The sequence below is a fragment of the Sapajus apella genome, unplaced genomic scaffold, assembly GCF_009761245.1.
Source record: "Sapajus apella isolate SASKATOON/1434 unplaced genomic scaffold, GSC_monkey_1.0 scaffold18, whole genome shotgun sequence".
Taxonomy (NCBI): domain Eukaryota; kingdom Metazoa; phylum Chordata; class Mammalia; order Primates; family Cebidae; genus Sapajus; species Sapajus apella.
This window is the reverse complement of record NW_022436958.1, coordinates 5,094,700-5,115,926: the sequence shown is the minus strand read 5'-3', so window position 1 is coordinate 5,115,926 and position 21,227 is coordinate 5,094,700. Positions and strand designations below refer to the sequence as shown.

The 21,227-nt window shown below is 34.7% G+C and overlaps 1 protein-coding gene across 2 annotated transcripts in view; it reads left to right on the top strand.

Annotated features, from left to right (window-relative positions):
• Positions 1-21,227, top strand: part of LRP1B (LDL receptor related protein 1B) — a 1,894,725-nt gene that overhangs the window by 1,149,689 nt on the left and 723,809 nt on the right. For both annotated transcript variants that reach the window (XM_032286208.1, XM_032286207.1), the window contains exons 17-18: positions 391-516; positions 7,792-7,908. In XM_032286208.1, the coding sequence (XP_032142099.1) occupies positions 391-516; positions 7,792-7,908 (243 nt within the window). The remainder of the gene's footprint in view (positions 1-390; positions 517-7,791; positions 7,909-21,227) is intronic.

The window sequence follows — 21,227 nt, the reverse complement described above, 5'->3', positions numbered from 1 at the left end:
GGTCTTGAACTCCTGACCTCAGGTGATCCACCCACCTTGGCCTCCCAAAATGCTGGGATTATAGGCATGAGCCACCATGCCTGGCCATACAGTTGGTTTTAATGGAGACATAAAAATAAGAATACATTTCCTTTTATTTAAGATGTAACTACTTGATGTTTTCTGTAAAAGCATTACATTTTAACAAAGCAAATATTAATATTTGCTATTAAATACAAGACAATGAATAACAGAATCTATGGCATTGTAATATTATTACCATAACTTTTCTGTAAGTATAATTCAAAAATATACTGTAGTGATATTATTGTATTGTACAATACAATAATAATATTATTCACAACTTCATCCAATTCTAAATAATTAAACTTGCTTCTCCCTCCCTTCCAGTCAATCATAGCTGTCCTGATGATCAGTTTAAATGCCAGAATAATCGCTGCATCCCTAAGAGATGGCTTTGTGATGGAGCTAATGACTGTGGGGGCAATGAAGATGAATCCAATCAAACTTGCACAGGTAAAGGTTTGCTTGGGTATACACATAAATCTCCTCCAAAGTTAGTCTCCATAAAAATGCAAGTCAATGCTTTGAACTAAGCTGAACTTTCGGAGTGCTGATGATTTGATTATTGCAATAGTAAATGAATTCAGAGTTTGATGCCACAAAGGCTAGAATACAAATTATCTTTTACTTAATTTTTGGACATTACTCTGCTTTCCAAACTAATTTGGCACTTCATCTATCCATATGGGTTGACTGTCGATACACTACTTGTACAAGACTTGTCCCTGCTAAATCCTACTTGGCAGTGGAGGTTGATGTTTGCTAGCATGCTCTGATGCAGGCCATCACACAAGCAGGAGTTGTTTTTTTTTTTTCCCTTGAAAATTGTTGATAAAATAATTTATAAATTTTATTTAGTCTACTATAGAATACCTCTGTGAATAGTTTTCTATTCATGCACATTATTTATGTGAGGTAGGTTTTTTCCCCATGAAATCTCAAGACCACTAGCCTATTTATATCTCCATATAATCTATTCTATTGTAATAAATCTTCGAATCCCTAGCCAGATTCTTACTGAATGGAAATATACAGCTTGTGGTATAGTTTACAACGGAGTGCCAGAAAGGTCATTATTAATCAGGTAAATGTTGAAAAATGATACTGACTAGCAGCAGCCTAGTGCCTCTTTTTAAATGACAAAGAAAAAAATAGTGTATTTGATGACTCATATTGATATGATTCGTAAAAACTGATTTTTTTAAACCATTACATACAGCAACATCAAAACAGATCAACTACCCCATCAACTCTTTCTGTCTTTGCCAGAGTAAGCCTTACCCAATAAGAAGTATTATAAATTACTAGTGAAAAATACAGAGCAACCTGTAGAGGAAAGACCCAGGGGTTGAGAAGACTGGTTTCCACTCTTGGTCTCCACCAGTTTTTTCTATTGGAAAGACATACCTCTCTGCACTTTTGATGTCCTGCACATTTTTTTTCCAGCACAGTAAGAGTATGAATTAACTAGAAGTTGTTTCCAGATAGATTTTCCCTATGCACAAAACAACACTGGCAAGAGCAAAACAGTCATCATTCCATAATCCTAGTTTGTCTTTTATTCAGCTTTTTCCATAGTGACATATTTGCTGAGGATCCATGGGCCAGGTATTCTGTTGTCCCCTGATTAAAAATCTCATCTGACATTTTAGAGTAAACAAATTTTTTGAAAGGTTTTTTCATTTGTCTCATAACGTATCTTTTGCTTTACAAAAGACTTTCTAAGAGAAAAAGGACCTCTAGAGAACATTCAGTCCTAGGTCCCTACCCTCCAGGCTATCCATCTTATAGATGGGGCATGGGAAAGGGAACTTGCCTAAACTTACATTATTGATAAAAGATCCAGGGAAATTTCATCCAAGAGTTTTGTCTCCAAAGCCATCTCTCTTTATCCCAAATGATATATCCTGCATAATAGTTAGAATTTTAGGTATGATCAGTTTAAGTTGCTCTTGCCATATGACTATAATTTGCAATGAGACATCTTTCTAAACCAGTGTAATTCTTCTTTTTTGTTTTGTTTTCAGACAGAGTCTTGCTCTGTCACCAAAGCTAGAGTACAGTGGCACAATCTCAGCTCACTGCAACCTCCACCTCCCAGGTTCAAGCAATTCTCAAGCTGGGACTACAGACACATGCCACACACCCAGAATTTTTGTATTTCTAGAAGAGAACAGGATTTTACCATGTTGGCCAGGCTGGTCTCAAACTCCTGGCTGCAAGTGATCCTCCCACTTAGCTCTCTCAAAGTGCTAGGATTACAGGTGTGACCCACCTGTAATTATTATTCTTTTGAGGTTAAGATTCAATTCAGAGATAATGCTTTATATCATCTTAAACAGATCTGCTTTCACCTTAAAATAAAAGGTATTGCTGGCTCAATTTATAATACCATGTTTTCTTCATTTCTATTAGATTTTTAAAATCTACTTGTTTCTACATGGTTTTTAAAGAAGCATTTGTGATTGGCTAGCTATTTACAGTAGTAAAAGTAAAAATGTTTAAGATTAAACAAAACAATTTTAGTTATTAGGTTGGTACAAAAATAATTGCGGCTTTAGCCATTATTTTCAGTGGCAAAACGGCAGTTACCTTTGCACCAAACCAATAATAAGATTTCTAAAATACTCATGTCCTATGGTCTACTAGGAAATAAATAGAATGTAACTTGCTTAAATCTCACTTTAAGCGCTGCCAGCTGAAGTCTGCTACTCACTACCAGATCTTCCTGTCAGTATATATATGATAGCTATTACAGTCACTGGACACCTTAAGAACTTGAATAAAAAGAACAAAGATAAAAATAAATTTACCTTTTGCTTTGCAAGCAATGAAGTACATAGTCATGTTACAATGTACTTCCATTTCACTTTATCAATATATATAAATAGGTCCCATAGCTTCCCATACAGGAAAAAAAGGCCACATTTATATAGACCAGTTTTCTTTCTGGATTTCTATCCATTGCTAGATATAGGTGAATACATGGATGTATATGCTAGATAAAAAGACTTTCCAATGGGGAATTACTTTGTTATTGAATCCACCATCCTGTAGCTCTTTGCATTGTGATTATTTTATATCTAAAAGAAACCCATTGTCCACAATAATCCAATTTCCTATTTTTTAAAATTTCTACTTCATGAGTTTATTTACTTCATTAAGTATCTACCAAGGCATTGGTGATAGAATGAAAGAAAATACACAGTGTCTTTCCTCAAGAAGCTAAGAATGAAGACTGAGAGAAAAAAAATATAAAAATGCCATTCTAGTGCAATAATTGGTTATTGCACTAGAAAAGTACTAAATTGATCCACATGGAAGCCCATAGGAAGAGTAAGGAATTTAGTTTTAGCTATTTGGGAGAACTTCTTATAGGAAGCATTGTCTAAGCTAAGCCTTATAAACAGCTTAAGAAAAATTCTGAAGTGACAATTCCAGCCATTTGATTAGGAAAAATAAATTAATCTGGTAAAACCCAGCATTGGCAAAATTGTGGAAAAAGGGAATTGTCATACACTCTTGGTGAGTATATGAATGATATTATATCTGGGAAAGCAATGGCCAAATTCAATAAATATGAAGATAGGCATACCTTCAACTTTGTAATTCTATTTCTATGTTTATACTCTCATACCTGTGCATGAAGAAAGAGACATGAATAAAAGTTTGCATTGGCTTGTGCTGATAATAGTGAAAAATGGAAATAACTGAAATGTCCATTAACAGAATGATAGACAGATAGATTGTGTTCTATTCACAGAATGCTATTAATAATTAAAATAACTGAACAAGAGCTCAATATCACTAAAAATAAATTTAAAAATAAAGTTAAATTAGATGAGATACCTTCATCCAAGGGAAAAAGAAAACAAAACACTAAGTTGAAGAAAATAAACAATACCATTTATATGAAGCATAGGATATAAAATAATTTTATACAGTGCTTATGAATTCATAAATAGGAATAATATTACAATATGTCCAGAAATAAAAAATAAAGAAATAAAAACAAGAAGGGTACCTCTGGAAGGAGAGGGAGAGAAATGTGATTAGGAAAGATTACATAGCAAATTTCAAATTTAACTACATATAATTTTTCTTAGATAAAATAAAAATCTGTAGCAAATATAGAAAAAACAGGATTTCATATTGTTATATAACAGTAAACAGATGTTAATGATATTATTTCCTATACCTTTCTAGGTGGTAGAAATACTTCACTGAAGAAAAAAAAAGAAAAAATTGACCAGAATAAATTTCTCAGGGTGGGATGAAGTGAATAATAAGGGAAAAGGTTGGAGAATTTGCCCAGAAAAGAAAACAGCACATACACAGGGGGCTGCAGCAAGTGGACACCGTCAGGGTCTGGGCAGCCATTCTCCCTCAACATCCAGAATATTGTTGTCTACTTATGAGGGAGACCCAGAGGCCAAAGATGAAAAGTGGTTATATTTGAAATAATTTTTCTTCAGAGTAACCATGATCATTCCTTATAGTCAAGCCTAGACAATTTCATATCAGCATTTCCCCCACCATAGTGCTCTGTTTAGATCACATAATATTTGCTCTTCTCACATCCTCTATCAATTATAACTAAATGCATATTAGATAAATACAATTGCTTTTTTAAAAAAACCCTAATGTATTTAAAAATTAGACTTTTCTTTACAAAATAATGAGTATGTTTTGATTTGACATCATATGACAAAATTAATTAGAATGCTTTGATTAAAATACAGCAAAAGGGAAGTTTAAGAATAGTGCTATGGTCAAGTTCCCTCTTGGCCGTATAGTTCATGTGCATTGTGAGAGTTCTCACTGTTACATGGCTGCAGGAGAAGCATGATTACAGTGAATCTCTGATTCAGCAGCTAGATAACCAATTCTCTTGGAGGAGGTATAAATTTCTTATCCTTAGAACAGCACTTGCTACAAAATTAGAGTCCTGTGGGGCTGCTCTGCTAATCTTGCCTCCAAACTGACTTAGATCTGATGGAGACAAGAAATGAAAAAGTAAATGTTGTGGGTTTGTTTTCAGAAAAGTTTATTGATTAGAAAGTGATAATTTAGTCAACTTGATTACATCATGTAGATAAACAGTCCTTGGAGATTTATGGAATGAAGCATCTTTCTCATCAGAAATCAGTTAAAATTGCCTGGTAGACTAAGTGAATAATTTTCTTCATGATTGTTCTAGAACAGACAATGAATTCATATATCTTCAGGGCATACTTTCCCTCAATAATAATCCAGTGAATACTCTTTGGAATAATAGGTCGTAACAGTTCCTCCAGCTTTAGAGTTAATGAGGTAATACAAATTCCCACACCATCACAATGTGAGATAGGTCATACACAATATGAGACAGGTTCAGAGAAGTTCTTCCTCATTTTCCTCTCTAATCACCATAGCTTACCTAATGAAAGAAAACAATCTGATAAAACTTTGCTAGAATTAAACCTGAATTATTAGGAGAGAATACAGTGACATAAGAGTGTCAAATAAAAGAACACTGGTTTTGATAAATTTAATATATTCTTATTATGGGCCAATTAGAATTTGGGATAGAAATATGTGATAATGTCTATCTATGTAAACCAAGAAAATAGAAAAGACTGAAGGAATGAAATAGTTAAAGAATGAAAGAGGAAGAAAGAGCTATAGAAAAGAAAAGAAAAGTTTACAAAAATAAGGGAAAAGAAAAGAAGGAAGAAGGCAAGTTAGGGAGGAAGGAAGTACCAAGAATTTTTAAAATATGCTCTTATTAAATTTCTCTTAAAACTCAAAAGATAAAAAAATTATTATAACCAGTGACACAGATATGTAAGGGAAATAGTGTTAGTCTCTCTCACACTTCTATTTTTACCCCATCCCATCAAGTAAACTAATGACATTAGATTTTGTGTATATCTCTCTACGTCCTTCCCTAGGGTAACACAAATACATGCATAGCTTTTTTCTCAGCAGACATAATTTTATAACAATTACCTAAGAACTTTATTCATTTTAGTATAGATGACAGATTTATCAGAAAATCTGTGGAATTGTATGAGACAATATAGAATTATTTAATTCTACTTGTAATTTTAACATTAAACACTTCAGAAGCATACTTGTTTGGTGGAGTATTTAAAATCCGGTAATTTAAAATAAATGATGAATTTGTAAAATGGAAATACTTGGATAGTGCATAAAATATTTTAGATTTAGGAACCTTATCACACGAGCAAAGAAAATACATACCATAATACTTTTCCTGATATTTCTAATTTTAGACACTAAGACTAGAAATAGTCTAATGGATCAAATCAACCCAGTAAATTTTTCATTTGTTTTTCTTGGATAAACTTTATAATATTCACTAATAATGGATACACATCTTAACATTGTAAGTGCACTTTTCCCAAAAGGAAAGAAAATATATATATCTTGTGAGACATTATTTTCAATGATTTCTGAAGCCCTAATTCATGGAACCCGTTTTAGTGTGTTCGACTGAGTTGGCTTTGCCCAACCCTATGTTATACCAACCATTAGTACCCACGTTCACAAGGTGTTTTGATGAAACAAACAATGATTCTCAAACCTAGGGAACAGGAAGTCTATAAACTATGCAAGATTCTCTCATTGTAGCCACTGACTCTGAGACCTCAATTATTCATTATCTGTTCAACCTCACCCCTCCAAAATTTTCATAGAACTAAGTATCCCTTTATCAATATATCTCATTTTTTCTCTAGTCCAATGAAAGGAAAGGGTATATGGGATATTGAGGCTCATAAAGACATGTTTGTAGTTCAGAGGGACAAAAATAGAAAAAGAAATAAAAATCAAAGGATGAAAACAACGAAGCACGCAACTACCAAAGGCCTGAGGGAAGAGGCAGGGAAGCTATTCAGGCTTTCAGCCTTTTAAAATTTGCCCTGATTATATCAGAAAAGGATTATCAAATTTCCTGTTAAACATAACCCCTTTTCTGAATAACTTTAAACCACTGCCTCCGGCTAACATAGAAAGCGAGATACCATGTTTGTGCTCATTGAAACCCTTAAGAGAGCCCAAAGCAAAGTTGATTAATGTGTTTGATTAAAAAGTCATACTTTTAAAAATAATTGTGCTAAAAAGTGAGTTAAAAAAACTATCTTAAGGCCAAATATATGTTTTAGAAAATACTTTCTGCACTCTCACTTCATACAGTAGATCATTTAGAGATCAAGAAACAATTGCATTAACTATGTTAGAGGAAAAGGACAATTCTGACCCCAGGATTAGAAACTAGATATAGATAATCTCCAAATAATGTCTTCTGTATTACTGCAAAAAAGTATTCTCTGTTTATTGGCAAATGCTATCCAAAATTCTTTTTTTGTTAATTAAGAGTTGAATGAAACTTAATTCAGTCTTATATTCATAAGCATGTGCTCGGCAAAATTTTTAAATATTGAATTTGTAGCTGCATTTATGGAATTGTGTGAGGATTACTGACTATCTTGTCATTTAGCAGTCATTATTAATTGAAGGGCAAAGCATGTGGACTTTAGAGAAGACAAAAGCAAGCTGGTATTCAGAAGCCTTAAATAAAAATGTTCTTTTAAAATATTTTAATAGAGAAATGCACTGTATTACATCTAAAAGATATATTGCATGCTTTATTATATCCTTAATGTTCAAAAGGCCTCTAAATTTATTTATTTATTTGTTTTGTATATTAATTGATCATCATAGCCAGAACATGCCAGGTAGACCAGTTTTCTTGTGGAAATGGGCGTTGCATTCCCAGAGCATGGCTATGTGACAGGGAAGACGACTGTGGTGACCAGACAGATGAAATGACATCCTGTGGTAAGTTGTGAGTGAAACATATTGTTAGTAGAGATTGTATCACATAGAATATGCTATCAGTTTATCCCCCCTTTAAAAGGCTGTTTCTTTATAAATACAGGTAAAAGAAGCAGAGGATATGTTCGTTTTTATTACATACTTTTGGACCTGAGTGTGCACTTTATGATAATTTCTGAATAATTCCTATTCATGAGGTAGAAACGATATTCTCAGCTAAAATTAATGAATGTAAAAAATGCAGGTTTTATTAGGAAGTGGTCATTACAAGGCTAACAGGATATTCTCAAATGTTCATTATTAACCTTATATCTATAGTGATTAAACTTGCCAAAGAGAATAGTTCATGGAGTAACCTTTGAAGTAAGGTAGGAGGACTTGTTTCTTATTGGCATGTATATGTTATCTTCTGGGAACAATAAATAATTCAGACTGAGATTACATAATTGATAAATCATTGTTTTCATTTCTGTAGAGTCATATGATTCTGACTGACTGACAAAATTAGTATTAGTTTCAGTTATATTTTTGTTGATGGGAAAATGCCCACTTTCCACAGGTTCCCTTACTTTTGAAAATAGTAAAAATTTATTGTCACATGAAGTTGCAGATTTAATTACTCTCGTTTATACTCATGCATCAGTATGTTTCATTATCATTTGTCTCAAAAACGTCTAGTCAAATGCAGTAGCAGAATGAATGAGGATTTGTAAGACTTGTGCTTTATTTTCATTATGGCAAAGGATTTTAAAAATTGCTATGGGGAAACTTTACCCATAATTTAGACATGTATAGCGTATTTATTGAAATAGAATGCAATTAAGCATACATTTTAATAATTTAGCACTATGTAATACTTTTAATAGTAGAAAAATAAGGTTTTTTAACTCCTCAATTTGTTATTATTTTTTTCTTTCTAAATTCCAGTAGTTTTGTGGGTGCAGGTGGTTTTTGGTTATATGGGTAAGTTCTTTAATGGTGATTCTTAAGATTTTAGTGAGCTCATCACCTGAGCAGTGTACATTGTACTCAATATGTAGCCTTTTATCCTCTACTGCCCTTCCAACTTCCACCCACCAAGTCTCCACAGTCTATTACATAACTCTTATGTCTTTGTGTCCTCGTAGCTTAGCTCCCACTTATAAGTGATAACATAACGATGTTTGGTTTTCCATTCCTGAGTTACTTCACTTAATATAAGGGCCTCCAGCTCCTCCAAGTTGCTGAAAAAGGCATAATTTTATTCCTTTATATGGCTGAGTAGTATTCCATGGTGTACATGTACAACATTTTCTTCATCCAGTCTTTGGTTGGATGGGCAGTAAGGTTGGTTCAATATCTTTTCAATTGCAAATTGTGCTGCTCTAAACATGTGTGTGAATGTGTCTTTTTCATATAAGGACTTCTTTTTCTTCAAGTAGATACCCAGTACTGGGATTTCTGGATTGAATAGTAGTTCTACTTTTAGTTCTTTTGAGGAGTCACTATACTGTTTTCCATGGTGTTAACCTCTCAATTTCAATGCCTGTTTTTGGAGGATGCTAACCTAAAGTTTTCTTATGCTAGACTCTGTAAATACTTGAGTGTATAACTTCCGAATAAGGTATAGATAAAGTAAAAGGTGCTAAATGACATGGTAAAGAAGATGATAGCAGTGGTATGGAAAGAAAGCACTACAGAACGACACAGTAGACAATAGCATATTTTACATATTAATAAAATATTTGGAGCCTGACCAATAAAGGTGGTTGAGCAGTATATTCTCTCTCCTTTCTACTATCCAGACTGTGTGGTTCTAAATCTGGCAGAGTCTGCTGCTAAGTTGCTCTATATTTTAGAAAACTTGATTCCTTTTCTACAGTGAGCAACCTCATTCAGAGAATACCGGAAAGGTAATGAGCACTCTAATAACATTAATACAGAGAGGCCCTGGAATCAGAGTCTCAATTCAGATAAGAAATGCCATGAAAACAATTAGGAAAATAAAGTACGAGTTCATTAAAGAACTTCTATTAGATCTTTTATCTGATTTTCTTTTTTTTTTTTTTTCTTTTTTAGTAATAGGCCTAGGGAAAGACCTGTTTCTTTTTTCTAATAATAATTTACTTGAATCAAAGGAGGAAAATGCCTAAAATTTTAATAGTAATCTAAATAACTATAATAGCAAACTTGTATGTCTTTTATTAGGTGAGGTGAAGAAGGGTTGGAAGGGATGCATACTTAAAATATGTGCTGGACACATATTTTTTTATTGAATCTTTTTTATAAGAAATCTACAAGGAACATTTTATGGTCCACATATTACAGATAAAGGAATTGAAACTTAGAGACTTTTAGCAACCTGCCTGAGATCACAAAGCTAATAAATAGCAGGACCAGGCTATTAATCAGGCACACTTAAAACTAAAACACAAACATTTTAGGTTGAAATTGTTTCATGATCCACGCATAGCGTGCAGATTATGCCATTATACTTCTATGACTATCTGATTTAAATGCACACGTACTTATAGTAGGTTTCATTCCTCGTTGTACTGGTAAATGTTTTAACTTTTCCTGTTGGGAAGGAACCCTGATGTATTGTTAGCCTATTTGTATGCTGTAAATACTCCCACCATAGCCAGTATCAAGTTGTCAACATAATTCTCTGACTGTGGAATTAGGAACAAATATGCAGTAACACACCAGTATGTAGTATTTCCACTATTCAGAGACAACCGACACAAATAACTTGAAGAGCAATGTAGTAAAATTATCAGGAAATTAGAAGTCTCAGGTATATATTACCTTTGTTTTAAACATTCTTTGTTTAGTTGTAAATTTATAAAAATTATTATTTTTTTAAAATAATGTCATGTGCTTTACAGCTGGCACATAGAATCAGTGAAAATTTAACAATAAGCTCTCACAGCCTAGCATGGTGGTTCATGCCTGTAATTCTAGTACTTTGGGAAGCCAAGGTGAGTGCATCACTTGAGACCAGGAGTTCGAGACTAGCTGGGCTAACATGTTAAAACCCTGTCTCTACTAAAAATACAAAAATTAGCTGGTGTGGTGGTACATACCTGTAATCCCAGATACTGAGGAGGCTGAGGTGGGAGGATTGCTTGATCCCGGGAGGCAGAGGTTGCAGTGAGCTGAGATTCAGGCCTCTATCTCGAAAAAATGAGTCAATAAATAAAAGCAGGCTCTCACAAATTGGTACAAGAGGCCAGCTGCACACAACTGGATATGAACACATTGTAACGATTTAGCAGCTAGACAGTTTGGTCCTGAAATATAGCCAAATTTTATAGAGTATCGGCAAACTACTGCCATGGGTTAGTTTCGGGACCATTTCTTCTTAACAACCAAGGAAACATGTTTTACTTCAAACATGTTTCTCTCTTCAGTAACACACATTTGCCTTTCAGATTGTCATTTAATATAAAAATTTACACCAGAAGAGAAGCTGACAAAGTCTAGTAGGCATAATTTCACTGTTAAAGTTATTATAAGAGAGAATGGCATAGATCTCTGTAACAGAAACTATTCTTGCACTGCATACAAAATGACAAGGACTGCAATTTTATAAAAAGCACTCACCCTATTTGACACCATTCTATAAATAAATAGAGACTCAACTCATTTCTAGTTTTATCATAAATTTTGTACTGGCCATATTTTGCTTTTGTCACTGGGATAGACCAGATTCCCAAAGGTTTCATCCTATCCGAAGATTCTACAATCACTTTTTTTTTGTTTTTATACTTCAGCTCCATGAACAATCTCTTTTATATTTATAGCTACTGTTTCACATTAAAAATAATATTAACATTTGGATTTGAAAATATGCAAAGCCTATGATTAGAATTGTTTCTGCTGGTAATTAGGAGTTGATGGTACTGCAACTGAAGGTCAAGATTTCATTGGAATTCACTAGCATCTATTTACAAATCTAATTCATCTTACTTGCATTTGTCTTTACAAGTTAATTACACATTTTAGATTGAGATTATATGTGGGCACACACTTACATTAATTGGGAAGGACATTTGAGGATTCAGCTTTAATCTTTAAGCAGTTGTTTAACTTTTTAGTAGTCTTCACATGTAGAAAGAAGAATCTGTAAATTGATGCTGCAAACAAGAGAAGACATATTCAAATTGTGAAGTCTGTGTTGAGAGTGGACCTTGTGTCAAGGAACTGAACGGTCAATTTAATTTCAAGGATGAGACTAACATTGGTTCTCAACTTAAGCTGTCAATAAAAGAATTACCAAGGGAACTTTAAAATCACCTGCCAGTACCTCACTCCAGAGTAATTAAATAGAATCTCTAGGAGTGGGACCCAATAATTAGTGTTTTTAATGCTTTCCAAATGGTGAAATGTGTGCTCGAGTTTGAGAACTCAAGACAATACATCAGAGTCTTTTGAGGAGCTTGTTTAAAAAAAAAAGATTGCTGGAACCCATTCCTAGTGTCTTTAATCCAGTCAGTCTCGGGTGCGGCCCAACAATTTACATTTCTGTTAGGTCGGTGCAAAAGTGATTGTGGCTTTTGCCAGTATGGAAAAAAAAAATGCAATTATGGTTGCATCAATCTAATAACAAATTCTCAATTAATGCTAACCCTTGTACCATGTGTATTTGATTTTATCTTCTGTACACTTATGTGACATAAACATGTTAATATATACAAAACTGGTTTAAGATAGGAGCAATTATCCTTACAAATTTCCTTCCCATCTGTATTAGTCTGTTTTCACATGCTGGTAAAAACATACTTAAAGACTGTACAATTTACAAAAGAAAGAGGTTTAATTGAACTTGCAGAAGCCCCACAATCATGGTGGAAGGCAAGGAGGAGCAAGTCATATATTATATAAATGGTAGCAGGCAAAGAGAGAGATTGGGCAGGGAAACTCCCCCTTTTGATACCTTCAGAACTTGTGAGACTTGTTCACCATAACGAGAACAGCATGGCAAAGACCTGCCCCCGAGATTCAGTTACCTCCCACTGGGTCCTTCCCGTAATATGAGGGGATTCAAAATGAGATTTGGGTGGGGACACAGCCAAACCATATCACCATCTTCAAATTACAACATTAAATATAAGGGCATTTCATGATAAAACATAATGTTTCAAACAATGACACATTTTGTACCTTAGACAATTTATAGTCAAAAAAGCATAGTTGTTCATTTTAACAAAGATTATTATCTTTGTCTTGTTCTGTTTTCCAAATGTCTCAACATAGCCTACATTTATTATGTTTTAATAAATAAAATTAAAATTATGTTTTAATAAATGTACCTTAAAGTAAGTTGGTAATACCTAATTCATTAGAAGCCTTCAACTTTGGGTATTACCTAAAGTTTGTTAACAGATTGAAAGATAGTTCAGGCCAGGCATGGTGGTTCATGTCTGTAATCCTAGCACTTTGAGAAGCCAAGGGGGGTGGATCACTTGAGGTCAGGAATTCAAGACCAACCTGGCCAATGTGATAAAACCCCATCTCTTCTAAAAATACCAAAAAAATTAGCAGAGTGTTGTTGTGTGTGCCTGTAATCCCAGCTACTCAGGAGGCGGAGGCTGGAGAATAGCTTCAGCCCGGGAGGTGGAGGTTGCAGTGAGCCGAGATCATGCCACTGCACTCCAGCCTGGATGACCAGAGTGAGACTCCATCTTAAAAAAAAAAAAAAAAAAAGATAGTTCAAGGGAATAGAAATAAAAATCTACTGAAGTTTTCAAGATTAATATTGCTCAATTTTATGGGTGTTGATCTTTTAAAACCAGGATTTAGTATCCTGTACTTGTAATCTTTTATCTTACAAAATTACAAGATAAGAGAAAAAAGAGGACAGGAGAGGATGGGGTAGGGAGAGGAGGAGAGGAAAGGAGACGAAAGGTGAAGACAAGAAGAGAAGAGTAGGCCAGGCAGGATAGCTCATGCCTGTAATCTCGGCACTTTGGCAGACCAATGTACATGGATCGCTCGAGCCCAGGAGTTCCAGACTAGCCTGAGCAACATGGCAAGACCCCATCTTTAAAATACAAAAAATTATCCAGGCATGATTGTGGGTGCCTGCAGGGCTAGCTACTTGGGAGGCTGAGGTGGGAAGGTCACTTGAACCCAGTTAAGGCTGCAGTGAGCCATGATGTATTCCAGGCTGGGGCAACACAAGTGAGACCCTGTCTCAAATAAATGAATAAATAAATAAATAAATAGAAGAGTTTTAGCTATCAAAATGGAATTTTTACCCAGTTAAATCAGTAATAAGTCGTATCTAGGATATTTTACACAAGATAATTAGAAAAGCAAAGTTTCTGATTAAGTATAATTTTTTTTTATTTTCTAAGAAAAAACCTGTATATGTGTGTAACTATATAATGAGGAACAGTAATCCAGTGGAATATTGACATGAAATATAATTATTGTCCAGCACTGCTTTGCCATTCCTTGATAATACCTTGGCACACACAATGACGCTGGTAACTTTTAGTTTCTGTAACTTGTTCTAACCCATTTTGAAACACTAGTATTATATCTTAGTCAAAGCTTTTTCCTCCCTTTGCTGGCTAGGCTTGAGGTTCTAGGAATGGGGAGGAAAATACGTCTTGCTTTGTTACTTGCTACTTGCCTCTAATCTAGCTTTAGCTCTTCAGGCAAAGAGGAGACATGGAGGAAATGAGTAACATCTTTTCAAGCAGATCTAGAGGAAACCTTTCTACTGCTCTAAATTTTACAATCCTCTGACACATGAGAAATGCAACTCTCTTGAGAGGCTTCTGTGTGAGATCTTCAGAGAGGTTTGAGTCTCATCCCTCTTAAGAATTCCCTGAACTTCCTTTCTCATTTCTTCTCTCTTATCCCTTCTTCAGAGTTCCCGGCACATACAAATTTAGGTCTCTTTTACTCCCCAAACCTCCTCATTCCCACCACAGGAGGTATATCTCAAAGCCTTAAGTTGCTGGAATTCCCTTGCTTGGTGAGCTTCCCTTTTGGTTGCATTACTGATGTGACAAGGAAAGGTTTATAATCTTTTGCTAAGTCCATTTTATTTTCTTTCCCAGATATTTTGAGCAGGCTGCTCTCCTAATGACCCATCCCTTAGGCCTGCAATCACTCCAGATCACTTGCAGAAAAACATCTCATCAATTCTGCCTTCTTAGGTACTCACACAATTTCATGAATGATTCTCGTGGAGTCTCTCCTCTTGCATTCATGAATCTCTCCATAGGCTTGTCCACAGGTCTCTCCAGAAGGTTGACTTGTACAGTACTTTCCTATTATATGAAATGGTTCCAAATATTGGTTTCTCTCTGTAAAATGTGGGGATACTTGGTGTCTCCTTGTCCTTAGTATTGGATCTAAGTGAGCCAGGGCCAAAGTGAAAGAAAGAATTTCACTATTACATGGTTTGGTTTTAACTCACTCATTTTTTTTTTTTCTCTGTCTCTCTTCTTTTCCTTCTTCCTTTCTCCCTTCTAACCTGTTAAAGCAGGTTTGTACACACCTACTAGTACAAACATATACACATGTATTCAATACATGGACATTTAGAAAGAATAAGTTATTTTAGTTAGCATATTATAAGTAAGGAGACTGAAGCACTGAAAACTGTGTGTGCAAAGTTGCAGAACGTGTTAGTAGATTTTAGTTGGATGTCAGTTCCATTCACTCCTAGTTGTCCATTCTCACAGAATTAGAGACTGTTGTAGTTGGTTAAAATGCTTTGTAACTTAATCTCTTATGCAATACAGGGATTCTTCTAAAACTGGTCACAGAAGTATTTACCTAGTCATTGTTTAAATTATTTTCAGAAACAAAGAACTCAGCATTTCAGAGGGTAATTAATTCTACTGTTGGGCAGTATTCAATTGCCAGAATATTATTTCTTCATGGAGCTTAGGTATGCCTCCCTAAAGATTATACCCACTGATACTTGTTCTGTCTTCTGAAGCTACATAGAATCAATAACTTTGTTCACAGTCTGGCTCTTAAGATAACTAATGACACCATCACGCCCAACCAACTCTTCTCTTTTATACGTTAAACATATCACTTCCTTCAACATTTTCTTACATGACCATGTTTTTAGGGGCTTTTCTTGGCAATTGCCTTGCTATTCATTCACTTGAATTTTAATAATCTTATTAAAATTAATGGCCTAAAATGAGAGACTGATATTCAATGTGTATAGAATTTCAGATATGCAAGATGAAAAATTTCTGGAGATCTGCTGCAGAAGTATATGAATATAGTTAATGTTACTGAACTATATACTTAAAATGGTTAATGTGGTAAATTTTGTGTTACATATTTTTACCACAATTTTTAAAATGTGCAATGTTCATGTTGTAGAAATTTGGTATTTTTACAACAGATCATAGTGGAGTGTTTACCTTTAGTTATTTAGCTTCTAGGTTTCTCTTAATCTTGGATGACAGGCTTATCATCTAACTGACATGTTGAGTTCTCAGTCAATTAACATGCCTAAGCTTTTCTTATATACCAGTTTGCCATTTAGGGACATTTCCAATGTTTACATTCAAAAGTTCCCTTAAGTTTTATTTTGATAGTCTTCAGATTCTCCCTTATCCACACATTTCAAAATATGTATGCTGGTGAGGTCCTCTATGCCCCACCATCCTCCTAAAATTCTTAACTTTTTTGCAATTTTGCAGTTTTGAATTCATCATCCATCATGGTAATGATCTCTTCTAGTTTGGTGTAATTCAAAAATTGGATAAGCATTACTTTTAAGGCTTTAACCAAATCATTGTAACAAAGACATGAGCTTCTTGGAGAGCAATTAAAAACATTCTTCTGGGAAAACCTGATCTAATAATTAGAATTTTATAGATACAGTTATGAATCAACTATGCATCTAACTAAATTTGCTATTATATTATATGTATGGTATTTTCATTTATTGTGAAAGAATTTCTCAAAGATGTTGCTAAAAATTCAGGAGCACTACATTTAGTGATATATATAATATACATAATTGTGATATGTATAAATTATATATATATATTGTACATATAATACATATTATATGAATTATATATAATGAAAATGCCCTAAATATACATGTTATATATATCAATATTATATATTATATGTATTTACATATATGTATTATATATGTAACTATATATATGCTCATCAAAAAACTGCATCAGCAAAAAGTTTATTCTGACATAATATACTTTTATTTCATTCATGATCAAACGGCCAAATGGTATCATTATAAATACTGACAAACTATTGTTTTATCTTATAATTATTGTCAAAGACTTACGTAAACTTCACCTGTCTATAGTTTCTAAATTTTCTCTCAGTTTCAGGGTCATGATCAAGTATTGTCATTACAAATACTGACAAATGATTGTTTTAGCAAGCCTATCTTAGAATTATTGTCAGAAACTTACATAAACTTTATAATTTTTAAGTTTTCTTTCAGTTTTGGAGTTCGTACAATATTGCCTTTTTTCCAATTTTTCTTCATGTTTCCAATCTCCCATTAATTCCAGAATTACTGTCAATTCTCTGAGAACATCAAAGATACTTGATGTTTTATTACTTGTTTGATAATTTGTCTCCATAGAAAGATAAACTCACCTTTTAGCAATTAGGTGCTCTATTTTTCTCTATTCTCTGGTTTGGAGTTTTAATTTTCTCTCAAATCTATTTGCTATCTACTTTCCAGTCAGACAATAATTATTTTTATTTAAAAGAAGGATGCTGAGGAAGCTGAGAAGCTCTTCTTTTTTTTTGCCTATATCCTGCAGATTTATTCTTTGTATATTACTTCTAAATTAAAAATTGTTCTGTTTATTTCCTTATTTCATATGTTTATATTTTAGCATGCTTTATTTTTAATTTAAAAGTGGTATGCATGTTCCCACTAAATTGTCTTCTTGTTATTCTTACACGTATGCGGCATTATTTTGCATCTTTCTTTGGTTACCGTCCCCTGTTTTGTAAATACCTGACTAATACAGCCCAGTGTGCAGAAAAGTGGGAGATTAAGCAAACCCTGGAGGGATATTTTCAAAGCAATAGGCAGAAATTATTAAAAATGGCTTTTAGTTTCTTGTACTAATTCAGCATTTCCCCAATTACTTGCTTGAGGATATGAATCACTTGCAGTGCTTGTTGCTAATAAAGATTTCCAGGCTTCTACCCACCTCCCTCAAAGATTTTCATTCAGTAGGTCTTGGATGGAGTCCAGGAATCTGTATTTTGAGAAAAATTATCTCATGTGATTCTTATCTTAAAAGAATATCAGAGAATTTAAACTGTGGTGTTAGCATTTTCTACCAATTAGAATTTGTTAAGTCTACCACAACAAATTACTACAAAAGTCATGTTTAAAACAACAGAAATTTATTCTTGCATAGTTCTGGAGGTGAAAAGTCCAAAATCAAGGTGTCAACAGGGCTGCCTGTAAAGGCTCTAGGAAAAACTCCTTTCAGCTTTTGGTGGCTATTGGCATTTCTCGGCTTGGGGCAACATAACTTCAACCTCTGCCTCCATCTGCATGTGACCTTCTTCCCCATGTCTCTGTCATAGCTATAGCCTTATCTCCCTTCTCTTGTAAAGGCACCAGTTATTTAAGGCCCACCTTTAATTCAGGATGATATCATATTGAGATCCCTAACTTTATATCTGCAAAGACTTCATTTAGTTTTTCTTTTGAAGGATGTAGGTCAAGGTTATTGGCACAAAAATATCGTAATCGCTTCAGTAATTTAGAGGCCGGGCATGGTGGCTCATGCCTGTAATCTAAGCACTTTGGGAGACCAAGGTTGGCGGATCACTTGAGCTGAGGAGTTTGAAGCCAGCCTGGGCAACAAGGTGAAATCCTGCCTCCACAAAAAAATATTTTTTAATTAGCTGGGCACGGTGATACATTGCTGTAATCCCAGCTACTAGGGAGGGTGAGATGGGAGTATCACTTGATCCCAGGATCACTTGACTCCAGTCTACAGTGAGCCAGGAATGTGCCATTACACTCTAGCTTGGGCAACAGAGCAAGACCCTCTCAAAAAAAAAAAAAAAAAAAAAAAAAGGTAAAAATTTAAAACAAAAACAATTTAGAAAGTAGTGTGCATAAAATTTTATATAACTATTATTTGCATACATAGATACTCTATGCTCACCAAAATATCTATAATGCTGAATTTCCATTGAATTTGACTTTCTTCTTTGAGATTTTCTGTACTATGTTGCTCATCCTCCATGTGTACATAATGTTTTTCAAGTAGAAAAAAGAAAAAGAGGGTATTTTAACCTTAAAATAACAAAAAGCAAAATCTTCTGTAGATCTGCGCACAGTTAAATGACAAAGCAGAGCCACGAGAAATACTTAAGTATTTGCAAAGACTCTGTTCCTAAATAAAGTCACATCTACAGGTCCTGGTGGTTAGAATTTGATGTATCTTTTTGATACCTAACAATTCAGCCTACTACCCCTGGGGAACTTTAATATGCCCTGATTGGCAATTGAATAATAATGGAGGCTCAGGCATGCGTAATTTTTAAAAATTGTCCACATGATTCTCATGCGCAACCCTATCCTGGTGGTTATTGGGTCTCTGCCACTCAGTTGAACTTCTTTCAATTCTCAGCAAACTGACACAAGAACAGAAAATCAAACACCGCATGTTCTTACTCATAGGTGGGTGTTGAACAGTGAGAACACATGGACATAGGGAGGGGAGCATCACATACTGGGGCCTGTAGGGGGGGAAATAGGGGAGGGACGGCAGGGTGTGGGGAGTTGGGGAGAGATAGCATGGGGAGAAATGCCAGACAGAGGTGATAGGGAGGAAGGCAGCACATCACACTGCCGTGTGTGTACCTATGCAACAATCCTGCATGTTCTTCACATGTACCCCAAAACCTAAAATGCAATTAAAAAAAAGTTGAGGGAAAAAAATATATCTCTCTATTATATCCTTCCAAACCCCAGTTGTTCCCCACCCCCACGCCAAGATGGAGTCTTGGTCTGTCACTCAGGCTCGAGTTCAGTGGCACAGTCTCAGCTCACTGAGGTGTCCACCTCCAGGGTTCAAGCAATTATGCTGTCTCAGCCTCCTGAGTAACTGCGATTACAAGCGTGCACCAGCACGCCTGGCTAACTTTTGTATTTTTAGTAGAGATGGGGTTTCACCATGTTGGCAGGCTGGTCTTAAACTTCTGACTCTAGGTGATCTGCCCGCCTCGGCCTCCCAAAGTTCCAGGATTACAGGCAGGCGCCACTGTGCCCAGCCTGCTTTTGCTTTTCTAGTGTGTCTTTTTCAAGTAATTCAGCAGATTATTTCTGGTAGGAAGGAGCTAACTGGAGCTGCCTCACCAGTTACTGGGCAGTGATAATTTTAACTGTCTTTATGACGCTGACAGATACTTAGTTCTTTCAATTTCTATCCAGAGTAGACATGAATTATTAAGAGACTTCGGCAGCATTAATATCTCATTAGTTAAAATAATAAACACACACACATATAAAAATACGCATGCACATGCACACACACATAAAAATCAGGGTCAAAGGAGAGAACTTTGTAAAAACCTAGATTGTGTATGGTACATAGTGGTCACTAAATAAAAGTTCACAGATTTATCTTCTTTTGTTTTTCTCTCTTCTTTCTTTTTCCTTCCAAATTCTCCTCCATTCTCAAGTGGGAATATACGTATTTTTTCCAGTTGGACTTAGAGTTGGCTCAATTAAAATTATTTCAGAAAATAGTAATGTTTCTGAAATCCTTAACTGATTAATATTAAATTTGTTATTTAGAAAGGTGTTACATTGAAGTCCTATATTGATCCAGCAAACATTTCTTTTATACCAAGTTGGTGTTTTAAAAATAGAAGCTATATGCATCTTTACCTAAAATGGAACCAGTGTCAGTAGATAATTTCTGTCACTGTAACACTTTGTCATTGGTGTCAAAATGTTCCTTTACAGCAGATGTAAGGTCTAAACCTACCTCTGTATGTCCCTGCAGCATTTTTTTAAACGGTCCAATGTGCCTGCGATAATGGTTCCTCTGCTTGGCTGCACAGTGTCAGACATCAGCTACAATTTGCTGTGGAGCCATAGCAGAATTTCTCTCTCTCGTTCCTTTCAGTCATTGGCAATATGACCACATCTAACTACCAAAAAACAAAACAAAATGAAATGAATAGAAAAACAAAAAACCTTTCCACTGCTGCACATCTTACTGTGCTTCTTGAGGTTTGCACACATGGTGTAATCTTTGTGTAGTTTGACATCCCACACAGTAGAGAAGATGGCTGTATTTGAATCATTGGTTGCTGCTCATTGC